The 24,410-nt window shown below is 36.5% G+C and overlaps 1 protein-coding gene across 1 annotated transcript in view; it reads left to right on the forward strand.

The window, feature by feature from the left end:
• Nucleotides 1–6,827: 6,827 nt before the first annotated feature.
• The window catches only part of LOC149575752 (peter Pan-like protein), a 46,561-nt gene continuing 28,978 nt past the window's right edge, over nt 6,828–24,410 (forward strand). The window contains exons 1-5 of the mRNA XM_089815544.1: nt 6,828–6,871; nt 7,020–7,168; nt 20,445–20,579; nt 20,705–20,869; nt 22,031–22,264. Of these exons, the coding sequence (XP_089671670.1) occupies nt 20,562–20,579; nt 20,705–20,869; nt 22,031–22,264 (417 nt within the window). The 5' untranslated portion in view covers nt 6,828–6,871; nt 7,020–7,168; nt 20,445–20,561. The remainder of the gene's footprint in view (nt 6,872–7,019; nt 7,169–20,444; nt 20,580–20,704; nt 20,870–22,030; nt 22,265–24,410) is intronic.

Genomic DNA, 24,410 nt, shown 5'->3' on the forward strand with positions numbered 1-24,410 from the left:
ATCAAAACCCTCCTAGTTGATGTGAGTCATTTCCTCTTGTAGGATTTCATCCTTTTTTTTGCAGCTATTAATTAGATTTTCTCGATAGTCTCTTCTCATTGACTCCTACAAAAAAGGTATTCCCCAAAAAATTCTAAGAAAGTTTTCCACTTCTAGATCCAAAAATATTGCTCTCTCAATATATAGACTTGGTTTGATGTTTAATGGAAATCCTTCCAACATCATCTAATTAATGGACTATTATAAAGCCTTGCAATGTTTATCTTAGAGGGAGAGGATTTTTCTTGCTGCAAGCCCTCTTTTTGTGTTGAATTACAACGCATAATTAAAACATAATTGATGAATTACTAGTGTCATGGCATGACCTCCACGTTGCTTCATCTTCCTTCTACTTTGATATTGCTTATACTTTTTCCTAATACATCTGTCATGATTACAAAGAGGAAAGGCAAAAAAACATTCCCATATATTATGTCTCTTATTGTAGGAAACAAATGTAATGCATCATTTATTAGAACAAATAAAAAAGGGGTGTTGGTACAAATAAGAACCTAATTGATTAACCTCTAAACCCAAGTTTTCCTAGAAACCAAGATACAAATTTTATATCAACCAAATCATGTGCCTTCATAAGATCTAGTTTACAATCATACTTGTTGATCTCGATTCTCTTGCATGGAGAATCACCTCATGCACCACAATTAATCCCTCTATAATTGATCATTCAATTGAGAATCCACTCCGCTCCTTTGAAATTATGGTCTTGAGAACTCCCTTAATCTATTAACAATTATTTTGGATAAAAATATTTTTCCTCCCTAACTTTTCAACATCCTCGACCAAATACACCTCTATAATATCTTGTAAATGTTAGAATAAGTTGATAGAGAAGCCATCAGACTCGAGGGTCTTTCCAAAGTTCAGTTTATATGTAGCCTTTTTGACTTCATCCTTTGTGATTTATTCATAGATCATTTCACTATCTTTCTCTTAGAAGTGTTAGGATATAAGCTAAGATCTTGGTCCTTTCCCTAATGTGATTTTGCACTTCCCTATTTAGTATTTCTTCAAAACACCTAACCATTTCAAAATTACTTCTTCAAGTAATTGCATCATAGTTTATTCTCATTTTTTACCTCAGCAATCTTTTTTTTGTCTTGTATTGGTCATAACCATTCCATGGAAAAATAAGTATTTTTGTCATCCTCTTTAATCCATATCTCCCATGTTTTTCTTTTGTCTCCAATAGCCTTCTTCCCTAGCCATAACCAATTCTTGACTTAATTTTTTCTTCTATTTTGCAATCATTTGCATTCATCTTGTAATAATTTGGCTTAGGCCAGAATTCACCCAAGAACTAAAGAACTCAACACAAGCACACAATAGACCAAAATAGATAGAGTATGATCAGAATGACGATATTCATTCAATAACTGGTTGAGAGTACACTAGGAGTGCCTAAATATAAAGGCCACAGGAGAGCTTCTAGAATGCATAGAAGTCAGCATCATGATATGTCATACAACCAGGCATATGTCCACCATATATGGTATATTCTCCATTAAGCACGGGATTAAGTGCAATGATGTGAGGATAAGTCTAAAATGGTGTAGCACGCAAATTAGTGGTGTAGACAACATGTGCTAAATGAGGAGTGCGGATAACTGTGTTGTCATCATGACAACTCAGTGAATGATGCATACTCCTATATTGTAGAGACCATGTGCATAATTAAAGTTGTGTAACTCAATGAGAGTACACAAACTCCTAAGTGTCTCACCTAAAATAATGCAAAATAATTAAATAATGCATTAACCTAAGTAAACTTAAGTAAGTGTAATAAGTAAATACTTATTTACACCAACACATCTATTTATCAATCACTACTTTATTTAAGGTGACCAATTCTTTCTCCAACATTTCTCTTTCTTGGAATGTTTTGAAGTGTTCCTTGTTCCAAATCTCAAGTTTATTCTTGGCATAATCTCTTCTATAGTTGAAACAACTTGGAATAACTTATGAGATTGATCTTACTTTGCAATTCTTTGATCAAATCATATAGGCTTGGGTCTCTAAGCCACGTATTCTCAATATTAACATAGCTACCATTGGGGGATCCTTTGGTCTAATGATCATGTACACTATAAAATTACATTATCTGATACAAGGTAGAATTTTATTATCTTATGTCTATTTGATTTTCTCGGTCTCTAACCAAGAAGAAATAATCAAGCCTTTTTGGAATTTTTGTGAAACCCTTCAGTTGACTAGTCCAAGTACACGTTTCATTCTTAGTATGAATGTCTTAGAGCCAATTCACATCAATGAAGGGCTCAAAATCCAAGTACATTGTGGATAGATTATGCAACTCTCCTCATTCTCACAATTTTCTAAAGTTTCATAAAATTTACCATTGATAACTTATTTCCCTTGGTTTCTCAATTTGTTAGTGATTTGGTGCCATCCATTTCTTTAGCCACTATGGAGATCAACCCATACACATTAGTCGAGTAGAAGTTAACATTGTTCTATAAGAATTTACACTTTAACATTCATCGAACTCCCTACTTTCTTTCTTCTAGATTGAATTTTATAGTTAATGGGTTCCAAGTCAACAAAGCCCTCTAACAAACCCTTTATAGTATACAAACTCGCCACTCCATTGTTTCCATACAGATTCTTCTCACATTTTGTTCTATATTCCACTTTGTCTCTTGCAACAGTATTAAATATGCCTTGCTTTGTTCTATCTAACACTTGGTTAGGCAACACTTGTTAAGGGAATTAATGTCCCTAACACACCATGCTAGGAGCTTGTTTCCCTTGAGAAAGGAGAACCTCCTTCCCTAATCTTAGACTTATTTTTCTCTAACCCTTTTTATTTGCAATAATTTCTAGTTTTTCCTTGTTATACATTGGTCATCTCTTTCCTTTTACTTTGACATTTGGCTACTTTAAATTGGATTCAGTTTGTTCAATGCACCTTTTCACCAAACCTATTGCCTCCTCTCCATCAAAGCTTAGGTCTACTTACAAGTTTGATTCATTATCCAAATCATTGACAACTTCTTGACTTGCCTCATCTCCCGAAATACAAATAGAAAGATTATTTTCCCATTTATCCTTAGAAAGACATCATGTCAGTTCCACCTTCATGGATTTAATCAACTTCTTATTAACTCTTGTAGTTTCATCCCCATACTTATTTTCCTCTATAGAATTGGCATCTTGCATAGCTCTTATTTTCTCCTTTTGTTAGAGGATTAATATTTCTTGTCCTAATAAAAAGTTTTTTTCACATTTTTCCACTGTTGGGCTCCAAATGCAATCATCTTTCTTTTTATTTACCTACGTAGTTTCTCCAACTTTCATCTTCTTATCCTCTTTATGGTTGACAACTTTCTCATCTATCCTTTTCTCCATTAACTAAGGGGTTATTTGATCTTGTGCTAAGTGGTTCCTCAAATTGTTGGTTGAAAGACCTGTGAGCCTTGTTTACTCAATGTTGGGTAATTCAACACAATTTGGCCAATGGATAGGATTTGCACTTGATGATCAAATCCTCTTCTCTCTAGAATTTGCTAACATAGGTAGGTATACCTTATGAAAATTGTTTGATCTTACTTATGCATATTTCTTTAATTGATGCTCTTGATATTGCAAGAAATTCCCAAGGAGAAGTCAAACGGTTGGAAGCTTATAATAAAATGTAAAGAATGAATGGAAATAATTACAGTGATATAATGCAGGTAATCAGGTAAACAAAAACACCAATTATAATTGTTAATCAATTTAATCTTAGCTAGACCACTCCCTTTCCATTGGGTAAATAGAGTCAGACTCATCTAATTACAATATCATCAAACTTTGAAGACATAGTGCACACCAACAATCATTGGATAGAGATCTTGATGAATATGAACCCTAGTCCGAAAGAAATTAAGATCAGTGATGGAGACCAATTAGATAAACATCACAAAGCATGTAATATTTGATAAATAAAGATGCATATAAAGTTAAATCCATAAAAAATAACATGAATTAAAAGGACAATACTCACAATCAAGTTATTGAACATCTAGATATCCAAATTGAGTATCAAAGGAGAGTGTCTTTATATTTCTATTTGAAATAAGGAACAATAGTAAAATAATGTAGTCTGCAGAAACCTTAAAACATCGTCGATCATTAACTTGTCTTGCAATATTGCATTAAAAAGGAGTTATGTCCAATATGTAGAAATTGTATTTGTTTCGTTAAAATTGATATCTTTTTAAAATGAGATCATGATGCTCCTTCTCATATAAAATGAAGGGGTGCAACAAAGCTTCAAACCTCTTCATAATACAACTATTCATAACTAACTATTAGATTATAAGCTAACTATGCATATTAACTAAAAGTTGTTCAATAAAGCTTCATGTTTCATCATTCTCCAATAGTGACTTCCTCCTCCTCGTTGGTTGTTGCTTCCACCTACACCGGCTCAGGGATTGTCACATATTTATTGATCCATTTTAAAATTTAGGTGTGTTGACCGTACAAATTGGGAGACTTTAGGGATGAACCTTTGTAAATATTGTCACTTCTTCCCTGTTGCAACATGTACATCAGTTTGGAATCCAACAAATTTTCTCTTTAGAGTAATAATCTCATCCAATAAAGTATTAAAGTCATTAATCTAAAAGTTTTTATTTTCCTCGAAGAGGGTCAAGGCTCTCTGAGATAGTCTCATCGTGTCATTCCTCCATTGCTCTAAGTTTCTTGTCCTTCCCTTGTTAGCCTTCAATGCGAGTATGACGATGTTTAGCATAAGTAATGAGTACTGCCTTCTTCTCAATCTTTTGTTGCTTTTTTTCCATGTATGACAAATTCTTTGATATGAACTCCAACATGTCAACAGTACCCCTAATGTGTTGAGGAGCATCAAGATCCCTATTAGTAATCTTGTAGAGCCTACCCAATCCAAACAGGGAGGGATTTAATTTCCGTTTTAATTCCAACAAGGTAGCCTTATTTTTTGTAAAGAAATCAAGCATGTAATTTACACTTTGGAATCCTTCATGGATTTCATTGTATTTTCCCAAAATCACTTTCGTCCTAAATGCTAGGATACCTTCAAGGTTTTGATAAGTGCACTCCTTATGTACATCTTCTTCTTTGACTTCTTTGGGTTTTTTTTCTTCAATTGCAATAGCAAGGGTTGCCTGGTGAACAAAAATAACACTTAGTGTAGGAAGGGCTTTCAGACTGTGGAGTTCACTTTCTATCCATCTAGTCTTTGTATGCATTTTATTCATTATCGAATTCATGCCCATATCCCTTATCTACAACTCTTCAATTCTCCCTTTCATATGCTTCATCTGAGTCCTGTTAAACATAGCTTTATACATCGACTCAGTAGTAGAAACCAGGGGATTGGTGTTATCTATTGTTTGAATTCCTCGCGTTCCCCTGGAGATTTCAATAAATTTAGGTTTATCACCCTTGAATGTAACCCAAATAGCCAAAGTCTCTATTTTTGGATTATATTCAAACCCTTCTATTTTCTCAAGTGTCTCAATTTTAGTGGCAAACATTGAATCTACTTATTTTCTCACCCGATCTAATAATAATAATTCTTTAAGTGTCAGCCCAAGCACAATAAGTATGTCACTTTTACACATAGTCTCCCTATCTTCCTCCTTTGTGCAAGTTAAGTCATCCAGATGCAAGTCATCAATCATTTGTTGTACTATGACAATGTATTGTGATTCATCAACTCCTTCCAACCTTCTCTTTTTTCTTTCATCAAAATCCTTCATTTTATATTTAATCTGGAAGTATTTAAACTCATGTTTCTTAGAAGTCCTCTTGCTCAGTGAATCTCTAAGAGATAGCCTCCATATTTTGTGTCAATTGGGCAATCATTGCCCATTGTCAGTACATGATAACCATGTACTTTTTCTTGTGAAGGTCAAATACTTCACCTCCTTGAGCATCATCGAGATGCAATGAGTCCTAAGTGTTCCATCCATTCTCACGAGAGATGAGTTCATGCAAACCACTACTTGTGAAACATGGATCAATGAGTTTGACTTGAAAACTACATAGTTGAATCTTGATAACAATATCACAATCTATATTTACTATCAAACTATGATACAAATGTGAAACCATGAGATATTAAATAAAGATAAAACAAAGAAAGAACCTCATTATACAAAGAGATGTACTTGAATATGAACCATAGAGGTTTTTAATTAGAAAAATGTATATATTATTAGGAGCGCAAAGAACTACAGTGAGATTTTATCATGATTAGAAACATTTTATAGTTTGTGGACCAAGAGCAATCAATCTTGAACGTGGTCTACATTATAGTTTTTAAGTTCAAGTGATTATAATTTAAAAAAGAGAGTAAACTACACATGATTTTTGATAACAAACTATCAAATAAAGAACAAACTTTTAGACTTGGACCTAGAATATATATGAAACATAAAGAAAACATTTGATGAACAATTGTGAAACAACTAAGAAATCCAAAAACATCTTCATGTTTAGCATTCGATATTCTACATGTAGCTATCCATTAGATTCATCTATAGTCTCACATGTTTTTCTTCTGTATAAATAAATTATTAAAAATATTCAATTTTAATTTTCTATTTAACAATTTTTTTTATAATATGAATGAAGGGACTAACATTTCACAAATCAGAAGGTTATGATCGTCTCGTGTATGCATATTGCACGCTGAAAACATTAAAATCTATAATAAAATAGCAAACCCTAATAAACCCTAACAATGACCTTTTATTACTGGCAGGCTACTTTTTCGTATCAGCTTCTCGCGTTCGGCAACAAACAACTCTCACGCAGTTAAAACGTTCGTCGCCTGAGTCCGAAAACAAATTTTAACTAGCACTTAATATTTTCGTTTAAAGACTGCATAAATCTTGTGTCGAGCTCAACATCGCACTAGCGCTAACATCTTTAAGCTCCTCTTTTTGTTTAATGTGAATATACTGAAGCAGCAGCCGTAGGGAGATTGGTTCATGTTCGTCTCATTTAAAAGAAAAATTCTGCATTGGTAGGGTTTTGCATCATTTTTTCTGCAAGCTCTATCTTTTTCTTTCTTGTCGGCATCGTTGACAGCTCGCCAGAGTCTGTGCAGAATCTCGAGGTAAGGGACTTGCTATGGTTTTCAGCGAATGCTGCTTAATTTTGCAATCTCTGTTTTGGTTTATTTCATCCTAAAACAATGCTATTGTTATCTGGTAAATGAAAATAGTGTTTCGGTGAATCAATGTATGGCTGTTTTCATATACGATATTACCGTAATACCTAGTGTTGGATCCTATTTATGAATGGGAAATGAAATTTATATTTATTTGGTAGTTTCAAATTATTTTGTTTTCATTGTTCTTGAGGAATTTTCCCAACAGAATTATTTACTAGTGTATTGATACCAGCTTTTTCTGATGGTGTATATGCAATGGTTGCTACTGCTATGTTAAGAGTAACATGTAGGCGTTCAATTATTTACGAGTTTGTTACTTTCTGTAAAGATCTCAAAACAAAAACAGGGGTTTGGATGATCATGCTGTAGGAGTATAATTTAGCAGGACTCATTATCATCCATCCTCTTGGGTACTGACTGAAGACGATCTCCTTTTTTGGCTTATTTCCGACAAGGATTGCTCCCTAACATTTTATTCTCATCCATTAGCTTGGAGGAAAAGTGGAGCATCTCACCCTGATGCCGCATTCTCTAGGATGGACCTCTTTTCCTCTCTAGTTGATGGAATGCCTTCACAACATGCTCAAGCTTTTGTTGCCATGCCCCTTCTTCTTCTTCATCCTTTTCTTCCATTTTGCTTCCGTCAGTGGTGTAAGGCAGCAATGAAAAGTGCAATGAAGAGAAGAAGAGGCCAAAAGTATATGGTATCAATAGTTCTCAAAGAATGCCTCGCTAATATGCAGGACCACGAAAAATGGATTTTTTTAAAGAAATAGGTGCAATGCTCGATAAAATGGTCAAAAAAATGTTGCTTAACGACCTGCCACATAATTGGCAGGTGTAAAGCCAATCTGATAATTTCTTCCAGCATTCTAACTGCAGCTAGACATTACCCTGTCCCAATCTCTTACTTTTGTCAGGCTATGTGTCAGCTCAAGTTTAGATATTAGAATCGAAACAGATAAAATAAAAAAATTATAGACTCTCCGAGATCACTATTATCATCTCCACGGTGCTTGAATGAATGCACATATTCTCACTTCTATTGACAGTCTAGACAGAATGATAATCAATACACTAGGGATATTGATGAGATTTAGGGATGAACATTAAGCTAGCAATACAGGCATAGGCGACAATGAATGTCATTTGAATGCACCATGTAGTTTACAAAGACCACCTAATCCCTTGTGAAATTATCATGTCAGCATGCGTAGTAGTATTTGTTTGATCTAACAGTCTAGAGGTACATACAGTTGTCAAGGCCAAGTTATAGACTATTATAACAGTCATAAAGATGTCATGAATCACCAAGAGGGCTGCTATCATACGTAGTTACTCATGGCAGATTTTTATCACTCAATTCAAGCTCTACACTACTCTTAACTTCCTAAAGCTGTCATGCAGGCATAAAGGACAAGCTATAAAAGGTTGTTATGGACAATCCTTCATCTCCGCACTGTGATAATGATTGTCATTGACACATTAGACTCTTATGATTGTCATCCACAATATACAACTGACGAAATTCAAAACCCAAAGACTGTCATGAAGGCTCAATAGAGTGTTACCCGAGGGGCACAGCCATATTTGCATGGTTGCTGTTATAGCTATCAAACACGAGTCATTGCATGGATGTTACACCAGCATTATACCTAAAGAGTTGTACTACTGGTAATATATTGTCAAAGAGAGCCACAAAAATGTTATTTCATCTATACTATGAAATAACTGTCAACAAACCGTGCTAGCAACGGAAAGAGTCATGCATCCATAGGACAATTTGTTAATGTTTTTGGTAGCCACAGGAGATACCATTTCTACTTGCGGTAGTTCTTCTATGTTGATGTTGAACCTGTTCGCATCTGCTGGGAAGTATTGAGACTCTTCTGTCATCTGAAGAATCATGTTGTGACTGTTTGAGTCAGTCTAGACTATGAAGCTTCACTGTCTAGTAACTGATGTGTCTTCCTCTTTGATCAAATTGTTTTGAGTTCGCAGCAATGAGTTATTATGTAGCATCATTGTCTCCAGCTTATGGAGCGGCTCTACATGACAGTTGGCAGCATAGTGGCCAACAATGATTGAAGATGAGTCGGCTTCTATTCTCAACTGTCACCGTTTTAGTTAATCATGATGGGAGAGCATGTGTTAGTGATTCATATTCGATTCAAATTCCCTTATTTGGAAAAAAACACTCAGTCTGAGTTCGTTTTGGCCCCGACAATTGTTATATATTCGGGGTGTATTGCATATGGCAGGGTAATGATTGAATGGTATTCGTATTAGACATTCCTGTGTTTGTCTTTAAGGATTTCTGCAGACAGTATAGTATTTTGTATGATGTGTGATTATTATACGAGCTGATCATTTGTGTCTTTGCATCGGTGATTTTAAGTGTACTGTAGATGTCAAGCAGATTGTTTTTCTTAAGACATACTAGTGATGAATGATAGAGTTATCGATCTTTGTGAATGATTCATCTTCGGATTAAGCTTGAGTGCTTTGTATCCAGTTTTGTGTATTCAATAAAATATTGGTTCTTGGTGTGGCTGGTTTTTCATCCTCTAGGGGAGTATTTTCCCACGATAATCTGTGTGTCTTAGTGTTAATTAATTTGTTTATTGCTGTTTATCAGATTATCGTTATTTCTGGTAATAAAATTAACACAACTTTCACAATAGATTGTCTCCTTAACATAAATTGCCCCTTGAAGATAAATTGGACTGTGACAAATACTAAGGAATGGTTATATTAGTCATAAGAGTGACGGAGACAATTGGATAAAAAGCTAACTGTAAGAATGTCACCTGTTAAGGAAGCTTCAACTCATGTTGCACAAGGGACTGTTTCAAACCCAATAGGACAGTCATTACATGAGGTGCCAGGATCACTTAACCAAGAGAATAGGTTGTTACATCATGAGGTAGACTTTCCCAAATCGGGCAACATTGGGTTTGCCAGGAATTGGCAGAGATTTTACCAATTCAATCATTAGTTTTTGATATTTTAAGGCCCTACATTCCAAGGAATGCCATGGGCTGTATGGGACAGTCGTGAACTAAAGAAACCCACGATAGCGCCATACCATTAACAATAAAGATAGACATCAAATGCAGTCTGAAAGGTACCAACTCAGGTTGCAACTATACTTGAAACTGAATGTTTTACTCTGAACGTTTAAAAAATATAGACTGCAAACAGTAGCTCAGGCATATAGACCATTACATGTTTAACATAGAATAGTATCCACGTTGACAATTTTAACCTTAAATGGGAACATTAATGAGTTTAGTTGTATTTGAATGGATAACCCATTCCAAAAGCCTTAGATGTACAACTTATTACTATTCAAATCTTTACAGGAACCTGATTGATTGCACCCTGGTTAACCACAGCGCCACACTAGTTAAAGGTTTGATGACAATGCCAATTGGATAGAGCCTCGGAATGGCATATTTGTCCTCAGACCACACTACTCATTACACAGAACGACCTGGTTCAGATAATGATGTTGCTGTCTTTACTAACCTCACACAGAAATGGATCAATAGTCACTTCTAATACTTATGCTTTGCTGTGTTGATCGACAAAACTAAAGAGAATATCAATATCACCGCTGCAGGAGTAGGTATTCATTATATTGTGTCAGATCCTCGTCCTAGAATCAATGTGAATCCTCTAGCTACTGGTCAGCGCAATTCTCCTTCAACTACTATCTGATTTGATGCTTCTGATATCTCTTCCAAATTTGTATGTTGCACTACGTCCTGTGAATAGAGTTATTTTTAGTAAAGATTAGAGCATCTACTGCAATCAGTGTTTATACATGCAATGGTATTACGATAATAGATAAGCGTCTATTATTAGTTAATGGTAATCTATTTGTAATCTATTGTAAATATTAGAATGTTTCTAATATTTAGTTGGCTGTAGTTATAACAGCTTTCTTTACCTTCATCAAGTGGTATCAGAGCATGAGTTCCTGAGTGTACAAGTAGATCGCCGAAGTGTGAGGCAATTTGTACCAAGACCTTGGTTGGGTGAAGTTTATCATAGCGGGAGTTCCTGAGCGTGTAGACAGATCGCTGAAGTTGAGGCAGTTTGCACTAGGACCTTGGGAGGACATGCAGATTGATCGATGGATGTGGAGATGGAAGACTGAACTTGTTGAGGCATGATCGTAGAGAGCTTGTGGATTGCAGATCCGTTGTCCTAGACTTGTGATGTGGTTCCTGATTGTTCGTGCAAGGTGGCAGGTTGCGATCTAACTTGCAAACGATTCAAGGTTGTCACAAGGAGCGTGGGAAGAATTTGTTGCAGAGGGTTTATGAAGATCTTGGGAGATGCCTCCAAGAGGATTGGACCCTAAGATGATTGCGAAAATCGATGGTATAGTGGAGAGGAATTTTTCTAAGATGTTTGCTCAGTTGGATGCTAGATTGGCTGATCAAGCTAAGAAGGTCAAGGTGGCAGAGGTTGGTTTTGCTGATCAGTTTGTGGAGCTTGATGCAGAACCTGCAGAGCAACTAGAGGTTGTTGCTGAAGATATTCATAACCTTGTTGATGTTGGGATGGAGGTTGGTTTTCATGATCAATTGGTTGAGTCTAACATGGAGACTGCAGAGCATTTGGTCGTGGATGATCTAGTTGATGTTGGTGGTGACTTGTATGTTGTAGAGCACTTGGTTGTGGATGATCCGGTTGTTGTTGGAGGTGAGTTATGTATTGCAGAGCATCTTGTTGTGAGCAATGATATTGCTAGTTTGGCATGTATTGATGGAGATCTACATGTTGGTGCTGATATGGAGTTTGTTGTTGCTGATGCGGGGTTTGTTGCTACTGATGTGGATTCACTAGTTGCTGATGTGAATGAGGGTTTGTTGATGAAGTATTATGTTCAGTTTGTTCCTGGGAGTGAGCATGTTGATTGGATGGTTGAAATTCTGGTGTTTAACATATGGATGCAGATGTGGAAGATTTGCACGTTGGTTTTCTTGTCCCTGTTGAGGTGAAAACCTTTGGTGAAGATGAAGATGGTTGTAGATCTTTCTTTTTGGCGTCAAAGTGTGGGACACACTTTTCTATCTACTGGGGGAGTTTGATGCAGGAGCACCTTGCATGGAAAAATTTAAAAAAAAAAAAAAAATCTGGAGGAGAGAGTGACGAAAATAGAAGGAAAAAAAAAAAAAAATCTTTCTTTTTGGCGTCAAAGTGTGGGACACACTTTTCTATCTACTGGGGGAGTTTGATGCAGGAGTACCTTGCATGGAAAAATTTAAAAAAAAAAAAAAAAAAAAAAATCTGGAGGAGAGAGTGACGAAAATAGAAGGCAAAAAAAAAAAAAAAAAAAAATAATAAGGAAAAAAGGAGAAAAGAGGAATTTCTATTTTCGAGGTGCAAAGGTGGCATAAATAGAGAAATAAGAAAAATAGTTGTCATTCCATTAATCGAAGCGTGTAGGTGGCATCTTAGAAGTTTGTGGAAAGTTCCTTAAATCATCCATTTAATATTTGTTGTGATCCATAAAGGAAATGTAATTTTCTAATTGGGCCGCATGGTGGTGCTTAGTTGTATTTAGGTGGAATTCTAGAAAATTGTGGATGTTGTAGAAGGTTGTGGATATTGTGTAGGTGGAATTCTAGAAGGTTGTGGATAAGTCATGCATTGGGTGGTAAGTGCTTATTTAAGCAAGGCATATGAGCATTTCTAATGAAGCTTTGGAAGGAAAAGCTTCAAGGTGTGAAAGCTCGAGAAGTAGAAGTCGAAAGGAAAGCTTTGGAAGGTAAAGCTTCAAGGCGGAAAGCTGGAAGGTGTGAAAGAGAAGGAGGAAGTGAAGAGTGAGTTTTCCTGAGTCTGTGGACAGAGCGCCGAATGTGAGGCAGTTTATAGCAGAATTGTGATAGAGTTGTGAGTGTGTAGATAGAGCACCGAACGTGAGGCAGTTTACACTTGGATCTTGCATAAAATTGGAGAAGAGCTAGTGATTGCGGTTTAGAAACAAGGAGGTTGCTTGGTGGCTTGCGAGCACAAGTTGAGATCTCAGAAGTTTCTACTAGAGTGTGGATCTGGACTAGCTTGGGCTTGGATTAGATCTTGAGGGATCTTGTAGAAATGTTATTGGTGGTGTGGCCCTTCATCAAGTGGTATCAGAGCGTACCTTCATCACCAATCTAAGTAATCAAGTTCGCAGCCCAAAGCGAATAATGCAGAGCACACTGAACAAATAGAATCTGCCTTTTACACCTTCATGGCTAAAAGACTTGCAGATCATGTGAAGTCATCTGCTTGGTACATTGATTCAGGTGCGTCTCGTCATTTCACCCACCGCAGAGACTGATTTATTGACAACAAGCCTTATTCAGATTTTGTTATTTTTGGTGGTGGAGAAGAGTACACCATTGTCGGTAAAGGCAACATTCAAATTCAGTCTGCTAGGAGGAATCTCATTTTCCTCGATGTGTACTATGTTCCAAGGATGGAACTAAATATACTCTCAGTCAATTAGTTGCTGCGACATTCTCCACACTTGGATGTCATCTTTAGTTCACATCAGCGTACCATCACTGATAGGGCAACTCAGTCTATTGTTGCAGTAGGTCTTAAGGATCGTGGTCTTTTCTGACTTACTGGTTGCTCAGCGGTCTTCTGCTAGCACACTTTGGCATCAGTGATATGGGCACTTAAATTTGCATTATCTCTCTCAGCTTGCTTACGAATAGCTTGTCCTTGGTTTGCCAGAAATTCAAACTCAACAGCTTGGAGTTTGTGATGCATGCTAGGCTGGGAAGCAACATCTCACACCTTTTCCCAGTGGCGATTCATGGCAAGCTTCTCAGGTACTTCAGCTTGTTCATGCCAATATCTGCAGCCCTATGACCACTCCTATTCTCTTGGGTCTAGGTATCTTCTACTATTTGTTGATGATTTCAGTAGAAAAATGTGGGTGCATTTTCTTAAAAAGAAATCAGATGCATTTCTTGTATTTAAGAAGTTTTAACCATTAGTTTAAAAAGAGTTTGAGAAATCTATTATTACTCTTAGATCAGTCAATGGGGGGGGGGAATTTTGTTCTAATGACTTCTCTAGCTTCTTGGATACTCATGGCATCAAACGCCAGTTAACTACACCCCACACACCACAACAAAACAGTGTAGTTGAACGTCAGAATAGAACAATCACCGAGATGGCTCGATCCATGCTCGAACACAAACATGTTTTGAAGAAGTTTTGGGCAGAAGCAGTCAACATTACAATTTATCTTTTGAACTGGTCACTCACAATGGTGGTCAAAGGTAAAACTTCGGAAGAGGCCTGGCGAGGTCGCAAGCCCAGAATCAATCACCTGAAGGTTTTTGTCTCCCTTGCTTTTGTTTGGATCCCTAATGTGTCACGCACCAAGTTGGATGCTAAGAGTAAGAAACTTATGCTTGTTGAATACAATAGTCTTCACAAAGCCTACTGCTTGATCGACATTGAGACATCTTGTCTCCTGTATAGTCGTGAAGTAGTCTTTGATGAGCAGCGATGCCCATTCATGCCTGTTTCTCCTATTCCTAGTCCAGTAGACCAGCCTATGAAGGCTCATGATTTGGGAGTTAGGCTTCCATTAGGTCCACCTAATGGGAGGGCTCCAGTAGCTCCTGCAGCTCCAGCTATACCAGTGATCCCTATACAGACACCTCCAGCTTCTCCGACAGGATCACCTTGCTTTGTAGATGTTTCACCTGAGTTTGATCCAGATTCTTTTGATAAGGAACTTGATCACCAAGCATCTCTTGATACTAATGTTGGTCGTTCTCCTCTCCGACCTAAGTGGTGGGTTAAGACACTTGCTGATCTTTGTGATGATGAGCTCATTGATGGGAGAACTACTCGAAAAAAGAGCAAACCTAAAGAGTCTATTAACTTTACTCTCATGGCCAACATTCATAGTTTGTTTGAAACTCAAACATATTCTAAGGCTAAAGGAATTCTAGAGTGGAACAGGCCATGACATCTGAACACCAAAGCTTGCTGAAGAATAACACCTGGGTTCTCTCTGATATTCCACCGAGGAAGAAACCCATTGGCTGCAAATTGGTTTACAAAATCAAATACAAATCTGATGGTACTTTGAATAAGTGCAAAGCTTGTTTAGTTGCGAAGGGCTTTTCTTATTGTCGGGGCTTTAATTATGAGGAGATCTTTGCTCCTACTACAAAGATGAGTACAATCAGATTAGTCCTAGCCATGGCAGCACTGTTTGGCTGGAAGATCCATCAGATGGACGTCAAGAGTGCTTTTCGGAATGGTGATCTCTACAAAGAGTGGAACAGGCCATGACATCTGAACACCAAAGCCTGTTGAAGAATAACACCTGGGTCCTTTCTGATATTCCACCGAGGAAGAAACTCATTGGCCGCAAATGGGTTTACAAAATCAAATACAAATCTGATGGTACTTTGGATAAGTACAAAGCTCGTTTAGTTGCGAAGGGCTTTTCTCATTATCAGGGCATTGATTATGAGGAGACCTTTGCTCCTACTACAAAGATGAGCACAATTAGATTAGTCCTAGCCATGGCAACAACTTTTCGCTGGAAGATCCATCAGATGGATGCCAAGAGTGCTTGTTGGATACAATAGTCTTCACAAAGCCTACCGCTTGATTGACACTGAGACATCTTGTCTCCTGTATAGTCGTGAAGTAGTCTTTGATGAGCAACGATGCACATTCATGCCTATTTCTCCTGTTCCTAGTCCAGCAAACCAACCTATGAAGGCTCATGATTTGGGAGTTAGGCTTCCATTAGGCTCATGATAAGTACAAAGCTCGTTTAGTTGTGAAGGGCTTTTCTCATTGTTAGGGCATTGATTATGAGGAGACCTTTGCTCCTACTACAAAGATGAGCACAATCAGATTAGTCCTAGCCATGGCAGCACCGTTTGGCTTGAAGATCCATCAGATGGACGTCAAGAGTGCTTTTTGGAATGGTGATCTCCACGAAGAGGTCTACATGACACAACCTCTTGGTTTCAAGGTTGTCGGTAAAGAACATCAGGTTCTTAGGTTAGTAAAAACTCTCCATGGTTTGAAGCAGGGTGCTAGGGCATGGTACATGAAAATTGATAAGTACCTTAGTGATCAAGGCTTCTAGAGGAGTTCTTCAGACTCAGATTTGTACGTCAAGACTACTGACAGTAACATCATCCTTCTGGTTATTTATGTGGATGATTTGATCATCACTGGCAATTTGACATCTTTGATTTAGGGAATTAAGTAGAATTTATGCTAGTCTTTTGAAATGATTGACCTTGGGTTCATGCATTATTGCCTAGGTGTTGAGGTTTGGCAATAGTCTTTTGGTATATTCATCTCTCAGTCCAAATATGCAAGGGCTTTGTTAGAAAAATTCCTAATGCAGGATTATAAGCCTGCCTCTACACCCATGGAGAAATGTCTCAAGTTATTAGCCAAGTTTGATTCTCCTTTCGTTGATGATACTACATACAAGCAACTAGTAGGCAACCTCATATACCTCTCTGATACTAGGTTTCGTTAGATGCTTGGGGATATGCAGATGTCACTAGTAGGACCAACCACTTTGTTTGTTAATAATGAAGGCGTTATCAAGATAGCACGAAATCTAGTCTTCCATGAATAAACCAATCATATGGATATTCACTGTCACTACATGCGATAGCTGGTTGAAGACGGGACAATAGACTTGCAATATGTTCCTACCATAGATTAGACTGTAGACATTCTCACCAAGCCTCTTGGTCCTGATAAGTTTATCAAATTCAGAGGACAACTTGGTGCTGTGGATAAATTAACCATTAAGGGAGGGTGTTACGATAATAGATAAGCGTCTATTATTAGTTAATGGTAATCTATTTGTAATCTATTGTAAATATTAGAATGTTTCTAATATTTAGTTAGCTGTAGTTATCTGTTAGCTTTCTTTTAGCTAGAATAGAATATTTTTATTCTTTACGATCATTTACTAAGGAAACTTTGCTTTATTCTTTTGTATATATAGACCTCTAGGTCTTTGTTAATAACAAGTAAGTATTTTACAAATTACATCGTAATAAATGATTTAACAAGAAAGACTAAATGAAGGTGCTAGCAAGAGGCTATGTACCACTAGAAGAGGACACTCAGTTTTCTGTTTGAGTCTCTTTTTTGCACTTGTTTAATGCATAAGTAATATCAAACCTGTGATGCTTTTTGCCACCATCATCACACCTGCGAATATTAGTTCCAACTTAATTGGCCACTAAAGATATTTCAAATAAGTGTCATAAGCAACAAGTCAGCCCCATATGCCAAGTTGACCAAGTAACCATTTAAACATTTAATTTATTATTTACTATTTTTAAGGCTGACTGATAGGCAGAAATTGGGTTCATTCATAGTTATAAGTATCAAATGAAAGTTCATGGGAGATCTAGACATAGTTGTGTATGGAAACAAATATAGAACAGATTATTTCGTATTAAATTGATTTATCACTTTCACATTAATTTTTTAACTTAAATATGCTAAATTTTTTAAGGTCATATAATCTAGAATCAGTTTAACAAATTCAATAATAAAATTTTCTGGTCTACATCAGTCTACAAGAACAACAAATAAAATGAGAAAAACAAAGTATTTCATGGTTTTTCTTTTTTGTAGATCAGTATTCATACATTTGAAAATTTGCCCAAGCCAGTTCTTATTTGGAAGCATGACATTTTCATGTTGCTTCCAACCAAATATTATAATTATATAATATCTCAGTAACACGGAGACACAACCCCTCTCTTTTTGCCCCACGTCTAAGAGACGAGGATGCATCGGGGCTTGGGGATTTCGTCCCCCTATCCCTAGTAGTGCCACCAAATTCTACCACCTTAGCGGAGGTTGGGAGATTGGAAACTTGGCACCTGCCTCAAATATTTGTTTGGAATCAGGGTCATTAATTGGTTTAGTGCCTATTTATCTTTTTTGAATTATCCCGCTCCTCCAGTTCCCGTTCCCGTGTCCTTTCGGCAAATTGTTGTAGCACATGTTGTCTTCTTCGTTCTCTTTCTACTTTCGCTCTTTCTTCCTCCACACGTACCAAGTTTCTTGCCAATAGTTGAGGGATCTATCCAAGTAGATCGTATATCGTTGGCGATACAAAAAGTTTGTTCCGTACCGTGCTCTCTAAAACCACTCTCTTGCGGGCATACTAGTCGATAGAGACTTCCTAGGCCGTCATCAGATTGCATGTCAACTGATCTTCTCTTGTTATTTCCTCCTCTTCATCATCACTGTTTGTTACTTGTATATGTGGTAAGAAGGGTCTCCCCATTACTCCATCCTGCCTCGTTGACGACCTCTAGGATTGGACTTAGGTAACGACACCAAAATGTGGAATGGTTAAGCACTGTTCCATATGATATCATGCTAAGTGAAATGGGGGCTGCTCCTATTGAGGCACTTGCTATGGTTCGCCTTCTAAGTTATCTAAAAAGAATCGAAAAAATGGAAGAGGATAGATGGCCTAAAGTGGTCTTTAGTGACACACTATGTCAGCGAAAAAGGACATGGATGCAACAAAACATCAAATGGATGAGTAAATGGAATATTCAATTCAATATGTGCCCCACAAATAATAAAGAAATAAAGGTCTTTGTCATGGAGAAATTCTACAAGAGAAATTGGAGAAGCGAGATCGGAAGGAAGAAATTATATTATATAAATGAGTTCAACCCCGCTTGTGATCAACTCCAAAAAGCATACATAGGAGCCAACATTTCTTAGAGAGCTAAAATTCTTATTGCTCAGCTGAGAACCAACTCTCACCAACTTCGTTGTGAGACCGGACGTTGGAAGAGGCCAAAGGTGGCTTGGGAAGAAAGAATTTGCAGATTCTGCAATTCTAGGAAAGTGGAAACTGAACAGCACTTTATTTTAGAATGTGAAGCCTACAAGAGTAGTAGAGATAAATTTGTGGACACTATATGTGACAGTTCTTGGCATAACTTATTCAACGAAGAGTACATTCAGCAATTGGGTGGACTCATCATCATCCTACACAAGCAACGAACATTGTTACTTAATTCTGCTTGAGTTGTCTTGCTGTCCCATAGGCTATTTTTAGCCTCGTGGATGTTAAAATTTTATCTATCTATCTATCTATCAATGCACAATATACAAAACAATATAACATGGATTCAACAATACCATCAAAACATTCATTACCAGAATACCAATTGGTGAGGAAGTTTTATTACTTTATTGATTACCAAAAACATGAGTACGTCATTCATAATTCCAAGTTCTTATATAATGGTCGGTCGGTTGGGAGAATCAATGGATGCAACCCCCCGCTTCCTAACTACTTGACCCAGTAGGGCTTAACTAATGCTAATTACAATATTACTTTATTACATACTACAATGTGTTCTTGTATAAGGTTCATTCTAGGAATAAAAGAGGAACCATAATAGATTACTCTTGAAATTTATAAAATGATTGAAACTATTTATCTTAATTGAAGTGATTATAAGTGTTACCGATTATTTTAAAGCTCTTGTTCCATTGACCAAAGCCATGATAATTCCATTCGCATTATTAAAGAGGACTTAATTCAAAGTACATCATTGAGCTAAAATTTATTGACATGATTGTATTACTTCCTATGACATTTAGGAACTTTTTTCGTTATGGAATTAACTCAATAAAGATTTAGGGTTCATACAACTTTATGACAATGTGGTGAGGTGATTCTGTTTAAATCTCAAATAATTTGGAGATGCTATTTGATCATATGTGCTAAGTAAAACATAATTGATGAGCAAATAAAGGACCCATGTAAAGACAATTTTTTTCAAAAATTCGAGCTTATTTGACTGTTTTTTCTTAGCTCTATTGGTTTTGTTCTGTCATGTTACTAAAAAAAATAATGGTGCTAATCTAAACAACTGTGGCTTGTCAAAAGAGTAAATACGAATTAACGTGTTTTATATTTTCTACATCTATGTATATTTTGAAGTTTTTTTGGGCAAGAAACTTTTGTACAGGTTGACATGACCTGGTATTTCATTTTACAATGACATGAAATGTTATTTTGTATTTTGTATCATTACAAGAGTCTAATAATCTTGTAGCTGCATTTGCTTATTTTGGGTGTAAACAAATATTATGGCTTGTGGAAAATCTTGTACAATTAAAATCTGAAGATAATAATGGTTGTGTGTAGGGAGAAGAGGATGAAGGCATTTCCTTGAATTTCTTGAATTTCCCTGGACACATCTCTTGCACCTCCTATAGTTGCATTTGGTAGTCGGTAAAACTCTGATCTCATTGAAGTTCTGCAATGGCACGCACTGGAAGGGTAATTTGGATCCTTAGACCATCTTTTCTCCTTCATATTAGAATTATCTTTCCTTTTGTTTGCTTTTCAGAATTGTTTTTTGGGCCAGCTTTGAATATTTAATGTTATATTTTTGGGGAGTATAGAAGAAGAAGCGTACGCATGCAATTAATCCAGAGTCACGGGAAAAGGAGAGCGAGAAGGTGCCAAAGAGCTTTGTGATATCAAGGGGCAAATTGCCGCCACTGCTAAAGCAGCTACAGATGGACATTCGGAAACTTATGCTTCCCCATACTGCTCTTAATTTGAAGGTTAGCATTTAATCCAACTTCAAACAAAAAAATTGACATGTTGCCATAAGCAGCATCTAGCTTGACCTCACTATCTATACTCTTTTTTGGTTGAACTAGGTAAAATATCTAATGTAAATGCAACTTAGATATTGAAATATAGGCAAGAAAATAGCTATTCAACTTTAGATCTTTATCAATTCCTTCAGTGTGTGAATGTAGACAAGAAAATATTAAAGAGTCAAACTTTTCTGTAGTGTCGAATATGTGAATATTTTTTGTTCAAATTTTTAGAAATGAACTCCAAACTGACTTTTGAGGAGATAAGATACACTTCAGTAGTAAAACATGTATATTTGATATTAGATTTAATGAGCAGAATTCTATCTTTTTGGAATTTTGTAAAAAATTAGGCGATTGGGAAAAATAGCCAAAGGAAAACATCCTTAAATGCACATTTCTTATTTGTATCTTTCTACGTTTCTTTCCCAGGGGTATATAATAGATGGTTAAACTGTTGAAAAACATGGATAGCAGTTGCAGGATTGAATTAGTTCATGTGGCTTGAGGATATACGGGCTTAGTAATTAGGACATCACAAATGGGGGCCTGGCTAGAGCCAATCCCTGCATGTTATTTTTTTTTTGTATTTTGCTGATATGACTAAAGGTATCTCTGGACACTGTTCTCCTTTGAAGGGCCATATGTGTGTGTGTGTGTGTGCATATGATACATGCACATGCCCCGCCCGCCCCTGCCATATGCATGTACATATATGTGAGTATGTTTGTCTATTTTGCCAAATCTGTTCTAGTCATGTTCATTTTTCTATAGTCCACACTTAAGAATGCCTTGTGAGATTTGAAGTTGTGCCTTGATTTAAAGGTTGTGTTAAGAATTTCCTTTTAAAACATGATGTTTTGAGTGCCTGACAATCAAGATAGATTTTACCAGTTTAATTCACTCTTTTACTGGTTAGGACAGCATAATTTTTGATGTGAGTAAATATCTTTCTTTATTTTGGTGGCTGGGATGATTGTAGTTTTGCTTACTTGCTAGTTTATTTGTTTTCCTCTTCCAGATTTGTAGTGTTTTGGAACATTTATTTGAATACAACCATGTTTTAAGCATTAAGCCTTTGAAGTTTTGTTTAATTGTATTGATTTCCATTTTTGAGATCAGGAAAAGAGAAAGAATACTCTCAAAGATTTTGTGCATGTTGCTGCACCGCTTGGGGTAACGCACTTATTGGTGGTGTCGAATACAGATAATGCCCCTTATCTTAGAGTGGCAAGGTGTCCGCATGGTCCAACATTGACATTCAAAATACATGAGTATTCACTGGCAGCTGATATTGCACGCTCCCAATCAAGGCCCAAGTCATCATCATCGACACTTTATAAAACCCCACCTTTGGTGAGTCTTTTATGAGCTACTATATCTGTTATTATCAGTATTTTCAATGTTTCAGCCATGATGTCAATGATGGGCTGTACAACTTAGCTGCTAGAGAGTGAAGATAAATTTAATTACTTATTAGATTTGAGTGTTACAGCTACATGAAATGTTATGTTTCTGCTGTAGCATATGTTTCCTTCAAATTTTTTCACTTTTTTATTATGTAGACTTTGTTGCTGTTTCTATTTAGGATTGGTGGACATTAGGATGCTAAGAAAATACCATAACTTACTGGTAGTTGAGCGAATCTAGGGAAGTTGTCTGAACTGTTGTAGTTGTTTCTCATTAATCTCATGGCCATTTTTAACCAAGGCAAAGCACAACTATTTTTTTTCCCTCAAAAGACATAATATTTGAACTGCAGGCTTTCTAAAATACTGCATCCACAATGCAGGCCATTGGTATATTATTTAAATTTAAGAGTTAAACACTGAGAATTGGAACTTTATTTTTTGGATAAAATACAAGGAATATTGCAAACAGAGCTTTCACATATGTATTTTCTTTTCTTAGAAAAAGAGAGAACTACTGCAGAATTCTTGGAAGGCTTGGTTTACATACAGCAGCTTATCCATCACAGTCCTTACACATACTTTCATACACCTACAGTATTTTCCTTTGTACTACATAATGGTTTTACAATACATTTCTGTTTTTAAGAGCCATATTTGGTGATGGAACTTTCTGTGCAAAACAAATCTGGAAGTCTTTAGTCTTCCCCCATCTACACATGACTAACAATCCTTTTTAAAGACCATGGGATGCACAACTCCCAGCCTAGGTGGGAAAATCGGCCACCCCAAAGCTAGGAGATTCCTGATGAGGTACTGGATACACACTCAAACTGACAACAAAAACAACACATTATGGAAAATCATAATACCCAATTCTCTCTGATGTTTGAAACTTTTGAATTCAAATAACTTAATTCATCATTTACCCAAAAACTTCTACCACATCTTCATACCCATACTCCATGTTTCAGCCAACTCCACGATATACTAAAGCTCAAATGTGATACTCATGCCCATTTTATCTCCTCTAAGGGGGAATTTCTCCTAATAGAGGAAATACTCAACACGGTTAACATTTCATATCACATGCTTAAATTGAAAACATGCCCTCAACAAATTTACTCAAAGAGATGGGAGGTTGGTTAAGAGCTCCAAGCCAAGCCTTCTACCACTTATTTATTTTCCAAGCAAGCAAGATTTACCTCCCAAAATTCAAATGCAAATCAAAGAACAAAAAGAGAACCCTTTCCCATTCTTTTAATGGAGTTTCATAGGAACCCTCATTTAGGATCCCTTGGATGAGAGCATGACAATGTCAATCTCTCATTTATCTGGCTAGCTCAAACCCTCTCTTGTACTCACACTTGAGTGAGACTTTTGGGTATTTCAAAGGGTATAGAGTGTTCTCCACTCCAACCAAAATGTCCTCAACTCTTTTAAGAGAGGGTTGGTGAGAGTTGGACATCTACCACTTGAGACCCTTTTCACAAACATTCCACCCTACCCACAAAACTCAAATCTCTCATCCTTCTTAAGGGCAAATAAGAGGGGCCATATCTTGGATATTGCCCAATATATGGCCTTAAAATAAGCCCCCAACCTATAGGTACCACGTGGGTGTTTAAAACTAGTAAAAAAAGACAAATTTTTGCTTTTCACGTCACTTAAAAATGTTGATAAAGTATGCACTCGAAATTGGAAAATTAAAATGATAGAACAAAAACCCTTACCCGCAAATATGGACTACTCACTTTTAAACATAATGACATACATGCTCAACATATCATGAAATTAAACACAATAAATACAAGACCTTAGCCCTTCCACATGGGCCATGGTCTTGGCTTTTATTATCAGCACATAGGGTTCCCAAGGTATCTCCAGTTTTTCATGGCCCATGGAATAATGTTTGTGCATGCTTGAATTTACATGTTAATACTTCCAACACATAATGGCCGAAGCTATTAAATCAGATAATCTCATGCGTATCCCTAAACAAGATTTATTCTTTTCCAAAGTCAATTAGATGCAACAATAATATTATGCAATTTTTTTCTTTCTATAATCATTTATTCTACCAATTTCACTAC

Source organism: Cupressus sempervirens, chromosome 2 (genome assembly GCF_028749045.1).
Source record: "Cupressus sempervirens isolate cs-2001-9-10 chromosome 2, ASM2874904v1, whole genome shotgun sequence".
Lineage (NCBI taxonomy): Eukaryota > Viridiplantae > Streptophyta > Pinopsida > Cupressales > Cupressaceae > Cupressus > Cupressus sempervirens.